General features: G+C 43.2%; 1 protein-coding gene across 1 annotated transcript in view; it reads left to right on the forward strand.

Moving 5' to 3' along the window:
* The window catches only part of SH2D4B (SH2 domain containing 4B), a 119,649-nt gene that overhangs the window by 31,110 nt on the left and 64,451 nt on the right, over positions 1-24,088 (forward strand). Inside the window, exon 5 of the mRNA XM_066242741.1 lies at positions 12,122-12,269. Coding sequence (XP_066098838.1) covers positions 12,122-12,269 — 148 coding nt within the window. The remainder of the gene's footprint in view (positions 1-12,121; positions 12,270-24,088) is intronic.

Below are 24,088 nucleotides of genomic sequence, written 5' to 3' on the forward strand. Positions count from 1 at the left end.
CCAAAATGACCTTGGCTAATCTTATACCCATTTTTTCTATGAGAGATACATTTGAATTACTATTCGTCTCCCTGCAACAACAACAAAAAACTGCATTGGCCTTACTGTTATATTTGTGGAGGATGACATTTTAAATTCTTGACTCTTCTTGGTCAGGAGTGTGGTATGTTCTTCTGCCATTCAAAGCTTCTTTTTGTTTTAATGACTATTTGTTTTTATTAATACCTGTAAATGCATTGGCCATCTAACCCCAGACATCCACAGTATGCTACATGCTTCAAGTTCACTTGTCAACGTCTATTTTTTGGACTTTGGTAAAATTTACTGTATTATTTAAGTATGTCACATTTCTTTTTTAGTTAAACCTTAGGTTTCATTTTTTTTATTGCTATTGTAAATGAGATTGTTCTCATTACCTTAAAACCTATTGTAATTGACAGTTATAGATTTATATTGTTATCTAATTTTAATAATTTAATTTTCCCTTGAGTTAATTTTTTTTTGTATTTTTCTGAAGCTAGAAACGGGGAGAGACAGTCAGACAGACTCCCGCATGCGCCCGACCAGGATCCACCCGGCACGCCCACCAGGGGGCGATGCTCTGCCCACCAGGGGGCGATGCTCTGCCCCTCCGGGGCCTCGCTCTGTTGAGACCAGAGCCACTCGAGCGCCTGGGGCAGAGGCCAAGGAGCCATCCCCAGTGCCCGGGCCATCTTTGCTCCAATGGAGCCTCGGCTGCAGGAGGGGAAGAGAGAGACAGAGAGGAAGGAGAGGGGGAGGGGTGGAGAAGCAGATGGGCGCTTCTCCTGTGTGCCCTGGCTGGGAATCAAACCCGGGACTTCTGCACGCCAGGCCGACGCTCTACCATTGAGTCAACCGGCCAGGGCCGAGTTAAATTTTTAAGGAGATTTTGTTGAGTTTTTAAGTGAAATAATATTTACTCTCAAAACATTTTATTTAAAAAATTTCAAACTTGCAGAAAGGTTGAAAGAAAAAGAAAATGAATACTCACATATTCCCCAATTAAACTCACCAGTTATTAATATTTTGACACATTTGCATTCTCTTTCTCTTTGTGCATATACACGCATGCCCACGCATGTGTGCGTGCACACACACACACACACAATACTAGTGACCCTCAGGAACTTAGGTTTGACCTGCTTGGGTCCACTTATATGCGCATTTTTTCAATAAGTACTGTAACTGTATTTTCTTTTTCTTAGAATTTTCTTCTTAACATTTGCTTTTCTGTATATTACTTTATTATAAGAATATAGTGCATAATACATGCATCATAAAATATATGTTAATTGTTTATGTTGAGGCATCCAGTCAACAGTAAGCTATTAATAACTAAGTTTTTGGGTAGTCTAAGTGATATGAGAATTTTCAACCGTGCAGCCATTAGTACCCCAACCCCCACGTTGGTCAAGAGTCAACTGTATATGTGTATACATATATTTGTGTATACACACACATATGCATATATACACTTTGTTATTGCTGTTGTTTGCTGAACAGTTAGAAAGGAAGTTGCAGACATCATACTCTTTAACTTGGGTTAGCAGTCTATATTCTGTAAAGAGCCAGATGGTAAATATTTTAGACTTTTTGAACTATATTTTCTCTCTCACAACTACTGAACCAGGCCACTGATGCACAAAGCAGCCACAGACACATGTAAACAAACAGGTGTGGACTTTATTTTAAATAACGGATTGAATCCAGGTTTGGCTCGGGAGCCTTAGTTTGTTTACTCCTGATGAAATCCTCAGTCCTTCAGTGGCACCTCCAGTATGAAGATGTCTCGCTGCAGAGCCACAATAATCATGATCACACCTGCTGCAATTAACAATGACTCCACATCAGTATCTAAAATCCAGTCCATGCTGGAGCTATGTTTAGTTTATACTGTTTGATTTTGCATATGATTACTTAAGTCCGAAGGAAACCAGTACTTTTTATATCTCTGTAACAGTGAGAGTCACCAGTTCCAATCTCTGGCCTCTCTCTTCCCTAAAAGAGAGGGCTGAGCCTCAGAGGCTGTTAGGGTGACTCAGTGGTGCATGAGTCAACTCACAGGAGACTAAGGAGGGATTGAGTCCCAGCAGAGAGTTTTGTGGTTGATGGTCTCCTGCAGAACATCAGTACTGAAGGAAGATAAATTGTGAGCATTCTGTGTTAGGGTCACTGAGGATTTATAAAGTCAGGCATTCAGGTTCACTGAGGGACCTGAACGGAAGCTTTTGGTGTTATTTCCAAAGAAGGTTATGGCCATTCTGTTTTTGTTTTTTGTTTAAAAATTAATATGCTAAATGCCAAGTGCCCAAGCTTTAATGCACGCAATTACTCTGACTTGTCGCAGCTGCACTTTGGGGAGCCTCAGAAATGTGAGCGGTGTCTCAGGGCTCCGCAGGGGCTGACAGGTGGCAGGGCACCCCTGGCAGAAGGTCAGGTCAGTGCTCGAGCTGCATGGTCCAGGTTTAGGAGCAGGGATGCTTCCTGCCAGAGCCGTCTGTAAAGGAGCTTCCCTGCACAGTGACGAGCTCCTCATCCCAGGAAATGGTTAAGTGGAGGCTGAAACAACATCTGAAAAGCTTTCTGTGGTGGATTAAACACACTGGCAGCAAATTCTGTGCCACTCCTCCTCCAGGCAGTGGGGTCTCTGCAGGCTCTTGCGCCCTCTGCCTGGTGTCTGGCTTTGATCTGTAGGATGCACTTTGATCTGTGAAAACGGCTCTGTAACTTCTAAGGGTTGGCTGTAAGAAATTTGCAGCTTCCACTTCGGTCCCTTTGGCCATGTTCACTTTGGGAAGCGACCTGTAAGAGCCCTTCCACCTGAGATTACCATGCTGTGAAGAAACCGAGCAAGCCAGAGAGGAGGGGCTGTGGGGGCACTGGACAGGGGGCGAAGCATTCTTGGTTCTTCCAGGGAATGAATGACCTAAACCAAGTGATTGACCTCAGCGGGCACCATGTGCAGCAGAAGGGCCACCCAGCCAAACCCTGCTCAAATTATTATTACTTTTTAATTTAAAAAATAATTATTGATTTTAGAGTGAGAGAGAGGAAGGGGGGACAGAGAGAGAGAGAGAGAGAGAGAGAGAGAGAGAGAAACATCCTGTATGTGCCCTGACTGGGGATCTAACCGGCAACCTTGGCGTGTTGGGATGATGCTCTAACCAGCTGAGCTACTGAGTTGGGTCCCTGCTGAAATTATTCACCTACAGAATAACAAGCAAATCAGATGGCTGTTGTTCTGAAGCACTCACTTTTCTGGTATTTATTAATCAGCAGTAGACACGTGAGACAGCTGTGCAAAAGGAATTTATGCGTCAGCTTAGAGATTGGCTTGGATCATTTTTATTGTCTTCCAACACCAAGATTCTAATAGAATGTGAATCTTGTGTGTAGCAACACCATTTATTTAATTTAATTTTTCCCCTCAGAACCTAAGTGCAGGTTGTCTGGGGTGGTGGTAGCAATCAAGTCCCTACCCTCCGAAGGCTTACAGGGCCAGAGGAGAGAGGGACAGCTCTGTGAGCAACGCCTAGTCCCAGCCGTGCCCGGGGGACCACAGCTGAGGGCAGAGGGGCACCTTCCGGACTCTGGGCGCAGCGAAGACAGGAAATGGAAGGAGACATGTGGAACGATGAACGTTCCGCTGCGGGGAGAGAAAAAAGCACAGGATGGCTGGATCCAGACATAAACCTCCAAAGGCTGGCTGTGGAGCGCTTGGATGCTACGTCAGGAGTGGACTGTTCTCTGCACACAGAGCAAAGCTGTGAGCATCTTGATACAAAAAGGGACACGGTCAGATCAAGTTTTATGAGACCAACTGGTGGTGGTGGTGTGATTCACATAATGAAAACTTGGTGGAAGGCCAGGACAGTCAGGAGATTTTTGCTGTGGTCAAGGTGGGAAAAGATGAGTCTCTGACTATGGAGGGAGATAGAAGGGGATGGACATGGAGAAATGGTGGTGAAATCAACTAGGTTTGACATCAGTTAAATGCTGGGGTGAGGGAAAGCAAAGGGCAAATGTGTTAGAGCCACAGGCTGGGGGATGGGTGCACAGAGCCCCTCCCCTGTCCTGGAGAGCAGACTTGGAGGAGAGAGAATGTGCTTGACTGGATATGCTGAGGTCTCACCGCCCGGCAGAGGGCGCCAGCTGGTGGGGGGAGGAGAAGAGAGAAGCTGGATGCTCAGCCGGTGGGAGAGGGAGGTTGGCTGGGCAGCCTGTGCTGAGGATGTAGGCAGGTTCTGTCTATTTTTCTGGTCATAAGAAAGATAACAGTGAAAATTCCTTTTAGAAAGTGGAGGCGGAAATCCAAGAATCTTGTGTTGGGTTAAAAGAGGGAACTTCAATATAGAAGATACAGACAGCTGGAAACCTGCTTTTAAATGTCATTCTGTTGTAGATGGTGCCATTTGAATGCAATTCACATGCCTATGAAAGTGTTCCTTTAGAACAAAAGAGATCATGAGGCCAGATAAAATTTGCATTTTATTTTCCTGCTTTTTTAACTCATGAGACTGCTCTTTAGATGCTTCTTCCTCTGCTTAAGACCACAGAGCACGGACAGCAATGGCCCTGCTTTCTCCCTCTGCTTCTGGTCCTGTGACTTCCTTCCATACCTCCCAGCCTACTCCCCTTCTGCCACTTCCACTTTCCCTCAGAAGCAGCAGACACAGTTAATCCAGTTATCATGTTGTCCTTTGATTTTTCTCCATTTTTCATGTGAGAGGAGGGGAGATAGTGAAACAGACTCCTGCAAGCATCCCAACCTGGATCCACCCAGCAACCCCTGTCTTGGGCCAATGCTAAAATCAATGGAGCTATTTTTAGTGCCTGAGGCTGACACTCAGACCAACCGAGCTATCCTCAGGGCCTGGGCCAATGCTCAAACTAGTCCAGCCACTGGCTGCAGGAGGGGAAGAAGGAGAGAAAGGAGAGAGGAGGGGCAGAGAGCAGATGGTTGCTTCTCTTGTGTGCCCTGATGGGAATCGAACCCAGGATGTCCATATGCCAGGCCAATGCTCTATTTACTGAGCCAACCTGCCAGGACTCCATTTTCTATTGAAAGCCATTCTTTATTTTTCTTTTTTTTTCCTTTAAGGTTGGAGTTCATTTTGGCCACTTAATGACACCTTCCAAAGCTATAGAAACTACCCCTGCCTTGTTCCTAATAATATCACAAGGGGTTAGAAAATTTTTTACTTTTTGATTTTTCTCCTGAAAATCATAGACTTTATCTGAGTTTCTTCTCATGAATGAGGCTGGCATCAATGAGACAACATTATGTGGTTTACTCTGTTCCCATCATGGAGCATCACAAAGTCCCATCTTACCTTCATCTGTTGATTAATTCATTCACTCTTCTGGTCATCGTAGGGAGTACCTACTATCTTCTAGGCCCTGCCGGGACTGGAGCTGCAGGAATAGGTGGCACAGGGCTGGCCCTGCCTTTGTGGAGTGTGTTACCTCACAAAGCACAGTGGTATTATTGGGGCCATGCTAACAACAAAAACCACTGTGCTTTCCATAAAAAGCATCTGTCTTGGAGATATTTCTCATTGGGGTGAGGCAAATGGGCCCTGTGGGCTCCTGTGGTGTGCTGTTACTGATGGGTTATCAGGAGAAGGGGGATTGAATAAGCTGGATAGTTCAGAAGGCCTTTCTTTGCCAGAAAAAGGCAATTGATTCCTAAGGTAGAAGGGGGAGTGTTTGCATATCTGCCTTTCGGCTGCATTGGCCTTTGGCTGCTGCACATAAGAAAGATGGACCTTTCTCCAGTGATCACAGATGGCCAAAGGATTCTGATTGTTGCAACAAAGATGAGAGTTTTCTGCAATTTAACCTGTGAGGGTTGAGCACTGTAGAAGGACCATGGAGAGTGAGAGACAATGCTTTTTATTTGTAGTCGCAAAATGTTTTCTTTTGTCATCCTTGTGAAGAGCTTGCTTTTGTCACATAAGTGGCCAGTCATTTTCCTTTGAGATGGAGGTTGCTGCAGGCTTCTGGCCCCCTGAGTGTTGTAGCTCTCAGGGAACAATGGCACTGCCAATTATGCATTTGTTTATACATTTATTTGGGAGTGATCCCCCCACCTTTATCAATGATTGACAAATAAAAATTGTATATATTTAAGGTGTATGTTGTGTTTTGATATGTGTATACACTGTGAAATGATGACCACAGTCAAGCTAATTAACATATCCATCACCTCACCTTCTTACCTTTTTTTCTGAGTGGGTGGTTAGAACACTTATTATGATTTACTCTCTTAACAAATTTCAAGTATACAATACAGAATTAACCACAGTCACCATGCTGTACATTAGAGCTCCAGAATTTATTCATCCGACATAACTGAAACTTTGTACCCTTTCACCAAACATAGCCTACGTGTCTGCTGACTGATGAATGGATAAAGAAAGTATGGTATATGTACACACAATGGAATATTAATCAGTCTTAAAAGGGAGGAAATCCTGCCATTTGCACCCACACAGATGGACTGCGAGGTCACTACGCTCAATGAAATAAGCCAGACACAGAAAGACAAATAGTGCATGATCTCACTTCAATCTAAAAAAGTTGAATTTTTAGAGGCAGAGGGTAGAACGGCGGTTGCCAGGGGTTGGGGGGGGGGGGTTGGGGCAACAGGTGCTGTCAATTAACTTGCTGCTTTATATTAACCCCATGTGTTTGGAATGGGAACATTGCATTGTAATTTGAGGTGAGTGGTCAAATGCCATTTGACCACTTTCCTATGGGGTGTTCTCCTTATTATGGGCTGAATTATGTCCCCCTACAATACATATGTTGAAGTCCTAACCCCTAGTATCTCAGAAGGTAAGCATATTTGAAGATAAGGTCTTTAAAGAGAGATAATTAAATGAAGTCTTTAGGGTGGGCCCTAATTAATTATCACTGGTGTCCTTACAAGAAGAAGAGATCTGGATACAGACATGTGTGAACACAAAGGAAAGACTATGTGAAGAAACAAGCCAAGGAAAGAGGCCACCAAATGAAACCAACCCTGCCGACACCTTGATCTTGGCTTCTGTTTTCCGGAGCTGAGAGACAGTGAAGGTCTGTTGTGTAAGCCCCCTGGTCTATGGTACTTTGTTTTGGCAGCTTCATTTCTACCCTCCTTGTTTGTACAAGGGAGTGGGACCAGAGCGTTGCAGCCTCTCTGGCCCTGACAGGCCTGGACTGGCCTGTCCCTGAGATCTGTACCTGCCTGGAAGGCCCCGGGGGCAGGCGACGGGTCTGCAGTGCCTGGGGGGAAGCTGTCTCAGTTGGTGCCCTGGGTGTTGAGTGAGACAGTGACTGCAGTCTGAGATTAGGGAGCCCCAGAGGAGGAAGGGAAACCCACTGTGTGAACTGTGAAGTTCTGTGCCAGTGTGCAGGGAGGTTGTTGTGCCATTGAGCTGCTAGTGATCAGTGAAGGTGAAATACAGCATCAGAGTAAAACTCAACTTATTCTGCTTTGGAGTCAGACTGACTCTGGTTCCAATTTTGCATTAGTCATTAATCCTCTGTCCTAGTACTTTCCGTCTTAAAACCAGATAACTCACCCCATTTCTATCCTAACCCCACATTTCCTGCCCCCCCCCCGCCACTTCCTGTTTCTGCCCCTTTTTACAGGAAATGTCAAAAGGGTTGTCACTTTTCCTCTCCACCCTTGCTGCCTGGACATGGCTCTTCTTCTGTTAGGGCTGCTTGTCAAGCTCTGCCACCACATCCTGTGGCCTCGTCCCTAGGTCCCTTGTGGCGGCTTCTTTGTCCTTATCTTTTATGGTGTCTCAGCAGCCTGCAGCTCAATTTACTCCCTTTTACTGGAAACTCTTCTCTTGGCTTCCCCTACGGACATCGCCTTTCTGGGTTTTTATCTTATGTCTTGGCCTCCTTCTCAAGCTCCTTTCCTGACTTCAACTCTCTTCCTCAAGTTTTAAATGAAGGGGTATCCCAAGCCAATTTGGGTGTCTTCTTTTGATCTGCGTTCTTGCTCTTTGTGACTACATGAAGTCTCATGGCTGAGAGGGATCATCCTATGCAGGTAACTTCTCAGTCAGTGTCTTCAGCTTGAACTTGACTTGAGCCCCAGGCTCACACATCCCACTGCCTCTTAGAATCTGATGGCATCGCAAGTGCATCACAAATAGAATTTTGACCTTTTCCCCTTCGGCCACAGAGGAGAATTCTCACTCAAATGTGCCAAACCCATTTGCAGTTGTGGGGCCAGTGCACCTGTGGATCCCTCTGCCTGGAAATATCTCCTCCTGCACGTCATTTATCGGCCTCCTTCTTATTGTTCAGGGCTCAGATCAGGTCACCCCTTCTGAGAGGGCTTCTGGTCATGCAGCCTGCAGTGGCTGCCTAAATTCACCCTGTCATTTACCCTGTCTTAATTCTCTGCCCATGCAGCTTCCATCCTCCCTCTGACCAGAAGGAGATGGGATTGGAAGGGAAAGGTCTTGGGCTTAGTGCTTCAGCCGAGGAGAGAGAGCTGGGGAAGGGCAGCTTGGAATCGGAGGGTGAATTCAAGTCTGGACTCTGAACAGGAGATTGCAGCCAGGGTTGCCCTTAGGGTGGACAGGGTCAGCAAATATTTTATTTTTGTGGTGTCTTTTACTATAACAAATGAACAATTTGAGCCACATAAAACCAGCTTGTTGGCTCCATTCTGGTGCCTCAATCTTAAACGATCCTGCGATGAAAGTGCTGTGCTGGCCAGGAGGTTTTATTTGCTTGCCAGGCTCTCCTTCTGGAAGAGCCGGGCCACTGGGCCCCAGGCTGACTCCATACATATGAGTCCCGGCTCCTGGGGGCATTTGGTTAACCCCTTGCCTGTGGTAGAAGGTCAGTGAGTACCCTGAAGGGGAGAAACAGGGACTGGGGCTCATGCGGGACATGGTCTGGCAGGAACACTTGCCTGTATAGACTTGTTGCCCTTGCCAATCCTAGCAGAACTCTTTCAGGCCATTCCTGGGGGACTTGGGAGAAAATTTGCAAAGAAGGCACTTCAAAGCATGGTGTTTCCATGAAGAGGTCCTGCTTGCTTGGGTCTGAGGACTGTCTTGCCCTCAACCTGCCTCCACCACAGACTCCCAGAATGCTGGTGGTTGGACACTACCGAGAAAGGAAAGAGGAAAAGACACTGAGTGATCTCCAAGAGAGGACCCCTAGCTGTTTACACTTGAAGGTTTCTCAGTGAAATGGCTGGTTCTTCATCCAGTCATCCTAGAGTGAAGCCCACCATGCAAGGAAGCCTTGTCCATACACTCTGAGTCTCCCTTCAGATACTTACTTTCTCGCTTGAATATAAACAGTCAGGGACCATCAGATGTCTGAGGGAAGCCTCCAACATGAATGACAGACACCAAATAAAACAAAACAAAAACAACAACAAAAAAGAGGAAAAAAGCTCTAAAACCCTTCGAGATGAGCTACTGCATTCATGAACAAGCACAGAGGGCAATGAAGCCAAAAGGAACAACCCAAGAATAAGAAAGAGACCTTGGGAATTACAAATGTGAGAGCTGAAATAAAAAATTCAGTAGAAGATTTGGAAGATAAAGTCAGTGCAATCAACCAGGAAATAAACCACAAATAAAAGAACTGGAAAAAAGAGAGACCTGATAAGGCACTGAGAGGATCAACTCAAGAAGTGAGCTTTTCAACAAAGAGGATTTCTAGAAAATAAAGAGAGAAACGAGAGGAAAAGAACTTGTCAGAGAAGTCCAAGATGTGTTGGCGAGAAGGACCTGAGATTCCACAGTGAAAGCGCCTTGAGTGCCCCATAGAATCAAAGAAAGAAAATCCAAACCAAGTTCAGAGTGTCAGTGATTTAGAAAAAAATTATTGCCTTATGCAGAAGAATAAGAATACCAATGGCAGTCCTGGATACAGAAGATAAAAGAGATACAATCTTCCAAATTCTGCAGGAAATGATTATTAGACTCTATGAGCTCATCTACATGAGCAGTTATATGTGAGGATAGCATAGAGATGTTTCCAGGCCAGACTCAGAAAGGGTCTTTTTGTGCATCTGTACCTGAGGAACATAAGCTATGTTGCTGCGACCTGAAGAAGTGGCAAAAAATAAAATAAAAAATAAAATAAAATAAAGAAAATAAATAAATAAATAAACAAAATCACAGAACAAAGAAACAAGGGCTTCACCTCAGGGAAGGCTAAGAGGTGAGCCCAGTGGATGGGGGGGCAGGCAGCTAGACAGCAACCAGCTGAAAGTGGAGAAGGTAAGATGGTACCTGGGGGTGGGGGTGTTCCTCAGGAAAAGTTAATATCCAACTTCAAGCAAAAATAATGATTAACTCAGGACAAAGCAAGAAAAATATTTGAAAGAAAAAAACCCTACTTTATTACCATATTTTATTGAATTTAAGGTTCTATTAATGTCCCTGGCTGGTTGGCTCAGTGGTAGAGTATCAGCCTGGTGTGTGAATGTCCTGGGTTTGATTTCTGGTCAGGGCACACAGGAGAAGCAACCATTTGCTTCTCCACCCCTCCCCCTTCTCTTTCTCTCTCTCTTCTCCTCCCGCAGCTATGGCTTGATTGGTTTGAGCACCATTGGCCCCAGGTGCTGAGGATAGCTTCATGGAGCTCCGCCCAGACACTAAAAATAGCCTGGTTGTGAGCGTGGCCCAAGACGGGCAGAGCATCGGCCCCAGGTGGGGGTTGCCGGGTGGATATTCCCTTAATGGCGCATGTGGGTGTCTGTCTCTCTATCTCTCCTCCTCTCACTCGGGGGAGGTGCCATTGATTGTAAAGTGTATCATTATTTTAAGAAAAAAGATTAAAAAAACTTGTTGCCTATTGAAAAGGCAAGTTTTCAGTTGTGAAACATGCTGCTATTTCAGAGACGTATCTTAGATAGTTAAAAAATGTACTTCTTAGAATTGATGGCTGTATCACCTTACTGGACTTTGCACTGCTGACTGATTTAACCGCATTGTGATGTAAATTTATCATACAGAAGAGGAGAGGAAAAGTATGGATGTGTACTTGTCTGGGAAATGTAAGTGCTAAGTACTCATGTACAGGCAGAAAGGCAATAGTTAATGTCTAGAATTAATAAATCAATAGCATTATTCAGACATAGATGTAACCCCATGAAGGAATAGCTAAAATAAATGAAAATGGTGGTCTTTGGGCACAAACGAGGGTGTGATCAATTGGAATGAAGTGGTTTGGAGAATCACTGTTTTCATAACAAGTCCTGGGCTTATAATGCATGTTTAACATGTGCATGTCACTGATATAAACGAGCGTGGAGGAAAATACACATGCATGATCTTTTGGAGCTTAAAAGTGGGACAAGGCCTGACCAGGTGGTGGCGCAGTGGATAGAGCGTCGGACTGGGATGCGGAAGGACCCAGGTTCGAGACCCCGAGGTTGCCAGCTTGAGCGCGGGCTCATCTGGCTTGAGCAAAGAGCCCACCAGTTTGGACCCAAGGTCGCTAGCTCCAGCAGGGGGTTACTCGGTCTGCTGAATGCCCACGGTCAAGGCACATGTGAGAAAGCAATCAATGAACAACTAAGAAGTCGCAATGCGCAACGAGAAACTGATGATTGATGCTTCTCATCTCTCTCCTTTCCTGTCTGTCTGTCCCTGTCTATCTCTGCCTCTGTTAAAAATAAATAAATAAATAAAGTTTTTAAAAGTGGGACAAAAGTTGGAGATTTGGGGCCACAAACCTGCTCTTTGAAATATCTTACCTGAATGTAAGGTTAAGATGTGATCATATCCTGCTTAATTCACCTCTAGGAAGACCAGGAGCCCCCACTTCTTCCCCTAGAATGGAAGTGTGGCCAAGGATGGCCCAGAGTCCTCTTATCTCTGCAGAGAGCTTGACTTTACAAATTGTTCTCTGAGTCTCACGCACTGGATCCTTCCCCCAGCTGTATCAAGTGTGACGATGGCTATGTCAGGTGTGCAGGCACTGAGACGGTGGCCACCGCTGGTTCGCCGCACCCCGCCACAGCCGCTCTCTTCCCTGTTGTAGAGCTGCAGCGGCACTTCTCCGCCCTCAGATAGTGTCACTGGTACCTAATGACGTTTATTCTGTCCCCACGCTATTTTAGAAGAAGGAGGAGGAGGAGAGGAAGCGAGGAGAAGAGCAGATCCGCCTGCGAGAGGAACAGAGGGCGAAGGAACTCTACTGGACCCTGAAGCAGGCCCAGCTGCAGAGCCACGGCAGCGAGAAGGAGGAGCGGGAGTGGGAAGAGCAGTGTGAGTACAGCCTGGCCCTCCAGCTGGAGGCCTGCCTGTCTCCCCACCCGCTCTCCTCGCACTTGTTTATTGCTTGCCCATCATTCCAGTCCACTCACTCAGCCAGAAGCCTTTACTGGGGCCAACCGTGTGCCCGGTCCCGCCCAGGAGCCAGAGGGTGAGGGCTGCCCCTCAGGGAGCTTACATACCTGCAGGGGAGATTTCTTACACTAACAAAGAAAACCCTGCATTTCCCAAGTTACCAGGAATGTTTTGGCTCTGTGCTAAGCTCTGGGGTATAGAGATGAGGGAGTGTGGTGCTTATCCTGGAGAACTCACCAGCCAGGCAGGAGATGGACATGCAGGCTAAGGGCTTCAAGGGACAGTGTCCATGCAGCATGTTATAGCGCAGCTTGATGGTGGCGTGGGGACAGCCGAGGCATGGAGGCTGGAGAGGACACTCTGAATGGAGTGTCCAGCATGTGTAAGAGCATGGTGACAAAGGAATGTGGAGTGCTTAGGAAGGTGGAAATGTATGAGGTGCCAGTAAAGTTTGGAGTGTCGGGCGGCATGGAGGTAGGTGGAGAGGGAAGGGTGGCCGGCTGGAAGGGTGGTGTTTTGGTGTGCCCTCGGGCTTTCTGTGACTCACGGTGGTAGGAGATGCAGACGTGCAAGGGACTGTCTTGCAGGAAGAAGTTCTTACTCCCAGATTCCTAGAAGCAGAGGACCCGGTGCGCCACTCAGGAGCACATGGGGTAGAATCAGGCTCAAGCTCAAGCAGGAGAAAGAGGGAGTGAAGGGAAGATGTGGGCAAGAGCCTTTCTTGTGGTTTCTGTGGAAAAGGTAAGGCAGGCAGGGCAAGCAAGCTTATGTTTGGCTAGCTGGAATAATTCCAGTGGGTTCCGGGATGCAGGGGCTATTTCCAGTTGTTTGGAGCCTGGTCCAGGAGTGATTAGGGCAGATGGATGGTGTGACCCAGAGTGTAAGAACTAGACAAACAAAGTGGTTGGGATATGGGCTTTGGATTAGTTGGTTTGCATGGGAAAGGCACCCGTGAAGGACCATCCTCTACACTCTTTAGGAATTGGCCAGCTCTAGGGGGTGCAGTCTCTAGGATTAGCAAGGTCCCAGATGCCAAAAATATAAGAAATACAGAAAATAGAAGGGCATTTAACAAAGGGGCACAGGGGCACCTTCTGAAGGTGAGTGACAGGACTGAAGCTGGGCTTGGGAGTTACAGGAGGTGGCAGCTGAGTGCTGCTCTTTGGACGCAACCTGGTCCAAGGCCACAGCAGGGACAGCAGAGATGTGAAGTGACTTCCACTTCCCAGCCCTCTGGTCCTTAGACTTTCTTTTTTCTTTCTTTATTTCTTTTTTTTTTTTTTTTTTTTTTTTAGAGCGAGAGGAGACAGAGAGACAGAGAGAGAGAGAGAAGGGGGGAGGAGCAGGAAGCATCAACTCCCATATGTGCCTTGACCAGGCATACCTAGGGTTTTGAACCGGCAACCTCAGCATTCCAGGTTGACTCTTTTACCCACTGTGCTACCGCAGGTCAGACCCTCAAACTTTCTTAACCATATGTCAGATTCATTAAACAGACTTAAAATTGAAGTACCATTCACACAAAATAAAATTCATCCCTTTAAATTGTACCATTCATTGGTTTTGAGTCTCCTTACAAAGCTGTGCAACCATCACCACTATCTACGGTAATTCCAGAACATTTTCATCACCACGAAAAGAAACTTTGTACCCACTGGTTACTCCTTCTGCCATACCCTGGAAACCACGATTCTGATTTCCGTCCCTCTGGATTTGCCTATTGTGGATATTTCATATAAATAGAATCATACAGTTGTGGCCTCTGTGTCTGACTTCTTTCATTTTAGTGTGCTCTCAGGGTTCACCATGTTATGGTACGTACGTATCAGCACTTCCTTTTTATGTCTGAATAACATTTTTTTAGATTTTATTTTTATTCATTTTAGAGAGGGGACAGATAGAGAGAGAGAAGGAAAGAAGGGACGAGAAGCATCAACTCCCTTATATACCTTGACCAGGCAAACCCGGGTTTTGAACTGATGACTTCAGCGTTACAGGTCTACGCTTTATCCACTGCGCCACCATAGGTCAGGCCTGAATAAAATTCTAATGTTTATCCATTCGTAAGTTGAATGACCTTTGGGTTGTTTCCATTTTGTGGCTATTATGAATAATGTCGCTCTGTACATTTGTGTGTTTTTGTGTGAACATATATTTTCAATCCTCTTGGATATATACCTAGGAGTGGAATTTCTGGGTCTTTTTTTTTTTTTCATTTTTCTGAAGCTGGAAACAGGGAGAGACAGTCAGACAGACTCCCGCATGCGCCCGACCGGGATCCACCCGGCACGCCCACCAGGGGCGACGCTCTGCCCACCAGGGGGCGATGCTCTGCCCATCCTGGGCGTCGCCATGTTGCGACCAGAGCCACTCTAGCGCCTGGGGCAGAGGCCACAGAGCCATCCCCAGCGCCCGGGCCATTTTTGCTCCAATGGAGCCTTGGCTGCGGGAGGGGAAGAGAGAGACAAAGAGGGAAAGCGTGGCGGAGGGGTGGAGAAGCAAATGGGCGCTTCTCCTGTGTGCCCTGGCCGGGAATCGAACCCGGGTCCTCCGCACGCTAGGCCGACGCTCTACCGCTGAGCCAACCGGCCAGGGCGAATTTCTGGGTCTTATGGTAACACTGTTTAACATTTTGAGGAACTGCCGTACTGTTTCCAAAGCGACTGCACACTTTTATATTTCCACAAGCAGTATGTGAGCATTCTAGTTTCTTCCCATTCTTGCTAACACTTGTTCTCTTTGTCATTTCAATAATAGACATCCCAATAAATAGTGAGGTGCTAGCTCATTGTGGTTTTGATTTGCATTTTCCTGGGGATTAAGGATGTTGGATATCTTTTCATATCCCTATTGGCCAGCTGTATGTCTTTTTTGAGGTAATATCTATTTAGGTCTTTTGCCCATTTTTCAATCAGGTTATTTGTTTTTATTGAGTTGTGTGAGTTCCTTATATATTTTGGATATTAACCCCTTGTTGGATATGTGGTTTGCAAATATTTTCCCTGTACCATAGGTTGCTTTTTCATTTTGTTGATTTCTTCCTTTGCTGTGCAATAATATTTTAGTTTGATGTAGTTATTTTTTATTTAATAAAGTTTTTTTTCAAAATGTACAGCTGGTGGGATATGTTGTTCATGCTCTGCACTGGAGCTGGGCACCTCCGCCTTTGGTGTTTCTGGTGTAAATGACTTGAGATCTGTGCTTTGAAACTGGTTGAATAAGTTCTTCACCAAGGAGCTCCTGCAGGGCTGCCCTGGGCGAGGAGCTGTGGGATTTCAATTTTTCAGAGACAACAGTTGGGGGTGAAGCTTATCGTTGAGAACTTCCTTACAGAGTTTGTCATATGTTGCTTTGTCAAACAAAACTAGGTTATTGAGCTTGTTGCAAACTTTGCTGTTGGACCACTTCTATTTGACCTTGCCCCGACGTGTTCACTGGGTCTTTGCCTTTCTTGGCTGACTGTCCTGCATCTTTCTTCTTTTTGTCCCTGGGTGGCTGAGCGAAATCCAAGCAGCTGCTACCACTGCAGCCTCGCTAACATGTTGGGGGACAAAAAGGCATTACTTGTTTATATTTGCTTTTGGTGTCATATCCAAAAAAGATCATCGCTAAGATCAATGTCAAGGAAGTTCCTTACCCCTATGTTTTTCTTCTAGGAGTTTTACAGTTTCAGGTCTTACATTTAAGTCTTTAATCTGTTTTGAGTTGAATTTTGTGTATGGTATGAGATAGGGTTCAATTTTATTCTTTGGCATGTGGATATCCAGTATTCCTAACACCATTTATTGAAGAAACAATGCTTTCTCCTTTGTGTACATTTGATAACTTTGTTGAAGTTTAGTTGGCAGTATATGTATGAGTTTATTTCTGGACTCTCTTTTCTATTCCATTGGTCTACATGTCTGTTATTATTACAGTACAATACTGTTTTGGTTACTGTAGTTTTATAATATTTCTTGAAATTAACAGGTGAGATACCTCTAGCTTTATTCTACTTGCTCAAGACAGCATTAGTATTCAGAATCTTTTGTGGCTTCATAGGGGATTTAGGGATTGTTTTTTCTAAAAATGCCATTGAAATTTTGAATCCATAGATCACTTTGAGTAGTATGGGTATTTCAACAATGATGATTTTCCCAATCTGTGAACACAAGATATCATTCCATTATTTTGTGCCTTCTTCAATTTCTGTCATCAGTGTTTCATAGTTTTTAATGCACAGGTCTTTCATCTTCATGGTTAATTTTTTTTCTAAGTATTTAATTCTTTTTGACACTGTTGTAAATGGATATCTTTTTCTTAATTTCTTTTTTGGGTAGTTTGTTGTTAGTTCTTAGAAAGACTGATTTTTTTTTGTATCCAATTTTGTTGATTTTGTATCTTGCAAGTTTACCAAATTTGTTTATTCTAACAATTTTTTTTGCTGAAATCTTTAAGGTTTTTCTGTATTTAATATCATGTGATCTGCAAACAGAGACAGTTTTACTTCTTTCTTTCTGATTTGCATACATTTTTTTTCTGTATGTAACAGGGATAGAGAGCAGGACAGATAGGGACAAACAGACAGGAAAGGAGAGAGATGAGAAGCATCAATTTTTTGTGGCAGCACTTGAGTTTTTCATTGATTGCTTTCTTATATGTGCCTTGACTGGGAGGCTACAGCAGACCAAGTAACCCCTTGCCCAGGCCAGCAATCTTGGGCTCAAGCTGGTGAACCTTGCTCAAAACAGGTGAGCCTGTGCTCAAGATGGCAACCTCGGGGTTTTGAACCTGTATCCTCCGCCTCGCAGTCCAACGCTCTATCCACTGCGCCACCGCCTGGTCAGGCTAGATGCATTATTTTATTTTTTTTATTTTTTATTCTTTTTGTATTTTTCTGAAGCTGGAAACGGGGAGAGACAGTCAGACAGACTCCCGCATGCGCCGGACTGGGATCCACCTGGCACGCCCACCAGGGGTGACGCTCTGCCCACCAGGGGGCGATGCTCTGCCCCTCCCGGGCGTCGCTCTGTTGCGACCAGAGCCACTCTAGCGCCTGAGGCAGAGGCCAAGGAGCCATCCCCAGCGCCTGGGCCATCTTTGCTCCAATGGAGCCTCGGCTGCAGGAGGGGAAGAGAGAGACAGAGAGGAAGGAGAGGGGCAGGGGTGGAGAAGCAGATGGGCGCTTCTCCTGTGTGCCCTGGCCGGGAACCGAACCCGGGACTTCTGCACGCCAGGCCGACGCTCTACCACTGAGCCAACCGGCCAGGGCCAAGATGCATTTTTTTTTTAATTTCTTTTCCTTTCCTAATTGCTCCGTCTATCTAGGTGGACTTCCAGTATTATGTTGAATAAAAGCCAAGAGAGTGGGCAATCTTGTCTTCTCCTGATTTTAGAGGAAAAACTTTTACTCTTTCACTATTGAATATCATGTAGCAGTGGGCTTGCCCTATATGGCTTTTATCACATTGAAGTACATTTTTTTTCTTTACCTAATTTATTGAGAGTATTTGTCATGAAAAGATGTTGAATTCTGTCAAATGCTTTTCCTGCATCTATTGAGATGACAATATGATTTATATTATTCATTTTGTTAATGTGGTGCATCACATTGATTGATTTGCCTATGTTGAGCCATCCTTGCGTCCCAGGAATATATCCCATTTGCTCTTGGTATATAATTATTTTAATGTACTCTTGACATTGGTTTGCTAATATTTCATTCAGAATTTCTTTTTCATTTATGTTTATCAAGGCTATTGGTTTGTAATTTTTTTCTTGTATTTGGCTTTGGTATGAAGATAATTCTGGCCTTCTAAAATGAGTTGGAAGTGTTCCCTCCTCTTCAAATTTTTGGAAGAGTTTGAGAAGGATTTTTAAATGTTTAGTAGAATTCACCAATGAAGCCATATGGTCTTGGAATTTTCTTTCTTGAGAGGTTTTTGATTACTGATTCAAATTTCTTACTAGTAATTACTCTGTTCAGATTTTCTATTTCTTCACAATTCAGTCTTGATAGGTTGTGTGTTTTTAGAAATTTATCCATTTTTTCTAGGTTATCTAATTTCTTGGTGAGTAATTGTTCACAGTAGATTCTTATGACCCTTAGTATATTTATGATATCAGTTGTAATGTTTTCTCTTTCATTTCTGATTTTATTTATTTGTATCTTCTTTTTTTCCTTAGTCTGACTGAAAGTTTTTTTTTAAAAAAAATCAACTTTAATTTTGTTAATCTTTTCTACTGTTTATCTAGTGTCTATTTTACTCATTTCTGCTCTAATCTTTACTGTTTTCTTCCTTCTACCAACTTTGAGCTCAGTTGTCCATCTAGTTCTTTGAGGTGTAAAGTTAGGTTATTTCAATCTTTTTCCTTTTTGTAGGAATTCTCACTACTGCCTTTCTGCTTTGAATGGCTTCTGCTGCATTCCATGTTTTGGTATGTTGTGTTTCCGTTTTTACTCATCACAAGATATTTTTTGATTTCCCTTTTAATTTCTTCTTTGACTCATTTGTTATTTAATTTCTATATCTATTTGAATCATTCATTATTCTTTCTATTATTGATATCTAGTTTCATACTATTGTAGTCAGAAAAGATAGTTGATATGATTTCAATCTTCTTAAACATTTTAAGACTTATTTAGTGACTTAACCTATTATCTATTCTGAAAAATGTTCCGTGTGGGTTTGAGAAGAGTGTATATTCTGCTGCTGCTGAATGAGCTGTATTGTGCATGTCTGTTAGGTCCACTTGATCTTAAGTGATGTCATGTCCAATATTTATTGATTTTTATGACTAAATTTCATTATTGAAAGTGGGATACTGACATCCTTATTATTGTATTGCTGCTTATTTCTTTCTTTGGATAAAATTTACTTTATATATTTAGTTGCTTCAATGTTGGGAGCATATTTATTTATGATTGTTATACCTTCTTAATGAATTGACCTTTTAATCATTACATAATGATCTTCTTTTCTCTTGTTACCATTTTTGGCTTCACGTCTGTTTTGTCTGATACAAGTTTAGCTACCCCCTGTTCTCTTTTTGTTTCCACTTGCATGGAATACCTTTTTCCATCCAAGAAGGGAGAACATTGGAAAAGACCCTGTGGGGGAAATGACATTTGGTTTGAGAAAAGTGGGAAGGTCAAGAAGGCAGAGAATAGCACCCAGCAAAAGCAAAGTTATTGTGTACATAGGGTGTGGGGCATGTTTTAATGTGACTGTAGCCTGAAGTTCAAGGATGAAAGTGAGGCTAGAAAGATGAGATGGTCAAGAGCTAAGAAGTATTCATTCATTCATTTAAATTCAGAATGGAAGACAACGTAGGGCAAAGGCTTATACTGAAAAGATAAGAACAATTAGGAAGTCACATGAGGCTACTGTGGTGTGGGGAAGGAGCGCCAGACTAGCAGGACTGCCCTAGCTCTGCCTCTCACCAGTGTGGCCGTGAGCAGGTTCTTGCTCAGTTTCTTCATTTGTAAAATGGGGCAATCATTTTGTGTTGAGGCTTGTTGGGAGGCTGAGTGAGAGGGAAAAACACAGGTGTTTCTAAGTGGTAAAGGACTGTCGCTGGTGAAGTGTTTCTCTGTTTGTAGCTACACGATGAGATGGAAAGTCGTGGGCCGGGCTGGTGTTTCGTCAGGGATGGAAAATGGAAATCATCTGGCCCCGTGCTGCCTGATTGCTAATTAATGTTCTGCGTGGCAAGAGAAAATGGAAAAACCTCCAGAAACAGAGGAAAGATATGATAATACAGGTCCCTTTTGGTTCCTCACTTTATGCTTTCTTAAAAGAATGATGAGCTAAACTTCGCGGCCTGCCATTCAAATCCAGCAAAGCCATTCTGCACTCAATTAATTTAATATGAAAGATAGAGTGGGCCATTAATCTACCCGGAGCAGCAGTTTTTGATAAAGCACTTAAATTAAATTCTCCAAGTTAGAAAAAAAGAATTGTTCCCTTTGGTATCACTTGAATACAGACTTAGTTATTCAGTTCAAACAGCAGAGCACACTCTGGCTTCTGCAGCACTCTGAATAGATCAGGCAGAAATCCATTTAATTATTTCTCAACGGTAAACTGTTGGAGTGTGGCGTTAAGTAACATCTAGTTACCCCGACATTTAGAGATGAGCCAGGAGGACTCGGTCAGTGATATTGTTGACAGGAATTGGAGGAATGTTATTGTTAACCTTTCCCTCCATTCCTTCTTGAACTGTGTGATTCCAGTTGGCCCCCTCACCCACAGTTTGCGCCTTGCCAGGTTGTTGTCAGAGTTTCATGAGAAACCGTGTGCCCAGACCCAGGATGGAGTCTGGTTATATGGGCTCCATTTTCTTCCTTCCAGAAAGATCTGAGTTGTGCAGTCTGGGTTTAACATCAGTGATTCTAAAATGCTTGGGACAGGTAGAGCTGCAGGGGCTTGTGGAGATGCCTGTGCTCCGGAGAGGGGTAGGGGTAGAGCAGAATTTATGGCTGGGAGGGAAGCTGAAGTATGCCACAAAAAGGACTGTTTCTATCCACTGACAGGATGGAAAATCATGCCCTAACTCATTGAAACTGCTCCTCAAACTATGGTGCCATGTGATTTCTTTTTTAATTTAGAGATTAAATGTAATGGGGTGACACTGATCAATAAGAGTACATAGGTATCAGGCGAACATCTCTTAGCATATGAACTGTTGATTGCATTGTGTGTCCATCACCCAAAGTCAAATCATTTTCTGTTACCACATATTTGTCCCTCTTTAGCTCTCTTCCCCGGTAACCACTTCACTTTTATCTATGTCCATGGGTCTCAGTTTTATATCCCACCTATGTGTGAAATCATCTACTTTTTAGCTTCTTCTGATTTACTTATTTCACTTAGTACAATGTTCTCAAGGTCCATCCATGTTGTCATAAAAGACACTATGTCATCATTTCTTATGGCTGAGTAGTGTTCCATTGTATATATGTACCACATCTTCTTTATCCAACTTTCTATTTTTAGTTGTTTCCATGTCTTGGGCACTGTGAACAATGCTGCAATGAACATGGGGGTGCATGTGTCTTTACGTACCAATGTTTTTTAGTTTTTTGGGTAGAACTCAGTAAAGGGATTGCTGGGTCCTATATTGAATAGTAATTCTATTTTTAATTTTTTGAGGAACCACCATACTGTCTTCCGTAATGGCTGTACCAGTTTACATCCCCATCAGCAGTGAATGAGGGTTCTTTTTTCTCTACAGCCTCTCCAACACTTGTTATTACCTACCTGTCTTGTTGATAACAGCCAATCTGACAAGCGTGAGGTGGTATCTCATTGTAGTTTTGATTTGCATTTATTTAATAGCTACTGAGGATGAGCATCTTTTCATATATCTGTTGGCTATTTGTATGTCTTCATGGGAGAAGTGTCTGTTCAGGTCCTCTTCCCATTTTTTAATTGGATCGTTTGCTTGTTTTTGCTGAGCTTTGTGATTCTTTATATATTTTGGATATTAACCCCTTATTAGAGCTGTTTGTGAATATCATCTCCCATTTCGTTGGCTGTCTGTTTGTTTTGTTGTTAGGGTCTTTTGCTGTGCAGAAACATTTTAGTTTGATATAGACTCATTCATTTATTTTTGCCTTTATTTCCCTTGCCTTTGGGGCAAATTCATAAAATGTTCTCTACTACCAAGATAAGTTTAGTACCTATGTTTTCTTCTATGTAATTTATTGTTTCAGATCTTATATTTAGGTCTTTGATCCATTTTGAATTAATGTTTGTGCATGGGGACAAACTGTAGTTGAGTTTCATTCTTTTGCATGTGCTTCCAGCACCGTTTATTGAAGAGGATTTGTTTTCTCCATTGTGTGTTTTTGGCTCCTTTGTTGCAGATTATCTGTCCATATATATGTAGTTTTATTTCTGGGCTCTCAAATCTGTTCCATTGGTCTGTATTGCTTCTTCTATTTTTTGGAAGACTTTGAGAAGGGTAAGTACCAAATCTTTGAATGTTTGGTAAAATTTACTAATCCATCTGGTCCTGGATTTTTCTTTTTGAAGAGGTTATTGATAGTTGTTGCTATTTCCTCCCTGCTTATGAACCTATTTAGTCCACTTCTTTGTGGCTCAGTCTGGGAAGATTGTATAGTTCTAGGAACTTATCCATTTCTAGACTATTGAATTCGGTGGCATAGAATCTTTCATAGTATTCTAGTATGATCCTTTGTATATTTATGATTTCTGTGGTAATTTCTCCTCTTTCATTTTGAATTTTGTTTATGTGAATCATTTCTCTTTTCTTCTTACTGAGTCTAGCCAGGGGTTTGTCAATTTTATTGATTTTTTCAAAGAACCCACTCTTTGTTGTATTAATTTTTGCTATAGTTTTTTTTTTATTTTCTTTTTCTGAAGTGAGAAACAGGAAGGCAGAGAGACAGACTCCTGCATGTGCCCGATTGGGATCCACCCGGAAAGCCTGCTAGGCAGCAATGCTCTGCCCATCTGGGGTGTTGCTCTGTTGCAACCAGAGCCATTCTAGTGCCTGAGGCGGAGGCCATGGAGCCATCCTCAGTGCCTGGGCCAACTTTGCTCCAATGGAGCCTTGGCTATGGGAGGGGAAGAGAGAGATGGAGAGAAAGGAGAGGGGGAAGGGTGAAGAAGCACATGGGTGCTTCTCCTGTGTGCCCTGGCCGGGAATCGAACTGGGACTTCCACACGCCGGGCTGTCACTCTACCACTGAGCCAAAGTTTTTTATTTTCTATTTCATTTAGTTCTGCTCTAATTTCTACTATTTCCTTTCTTCTGCTGACTTTGAGGTGCCTTTTTCTTTTTCTAGTTCTTTCAGATGTAACAGTAGGTTGTTTGCTTGGGATCTCTCTTGTTTTTTGATATAAGCCTGTAATGATATAAACTTCCCTCATTACTATTTTCATGGCATCCCAGAAGTTTTGATATGTCCTGTCATTTTTGTTTGTATATATCTTTCAATCTCTGCTTTTATTTCTTCTTTGACTCAGTCAATTTTAGAAGTGTGTTGTTATTTATTTCCACATTTTTGAATGTTTCTTCCTTTTTGCTATTGAATTCTAATTACAAAGTCTTATGATCAGAGAATATGCTTGATATAATTTTAATCTTCTTGAATTTGTGGAGGTTAGTTTTGTGCCCCAATATATGGTCTATCCCTGAGAATGTTTCATGCATTCTAATCTGATATTCTGGGATGAAATGTTCTGTAAATGTCTATTATGTTCATTTGGTCTAATGTGTCATTTAAGGTTGCTATTCTTTATATTAATTTTCTGGTGTGTTGAGTTTTCCAGGTATGATAGTGTTTTTGTCTGTTTTTATTTTTAGAACAGTTAGTAAATGTCATATATTTTGGTGCTCCTGATTCAGTGCATATATATTAAGAAATATTATGCCTTTTTGATATAGTGTGCTCTTTATCATTATGAAATGTTCATCTTTGTTTCTTGTTACCTTTGTTGTCTTAAAGTCAGCATTGTGACATATGAGTATGGTTACACTTTCTTTCTTTTGGGTATTACGTATTTGCCAGGAGAATAGTTTTCCAAGCTTTCACTTTGGGTCTATGTTTGTTGCTACAGCTTAGATATGTCTTTTGAAGGCAGCAGAAGGTTGGGTTTTTCTTTTTGATCCAATCTGTACTCTGCCTCTTTATTAGTGAGTTTAGTCCATTTACAAGTTTCAGTTCTGTGAAATTCCTGGCTGACCTCCACTGAGATGTTGCTGTTGCAATGATAGAGGCAGGGCTG

The sequence above is a fragment of the Saccopteryx bilineata genome, chromosome 9, assembly GCF_036850765.1.
Source record: "Saccopteryx bilineata isolate mSacBil1 chromosome 9, mSacBil1_pri_phased_curated, whole genome shotgun sequence".
In the NCBI taxonomy this organism is placed as follows: domain Eukaryota; kingdom Metazoa; phylum Chordata; class Mammalia; order Chiroptera; family Emballonuridae; genus Saccopteryx; species Saccopteryx bilineata.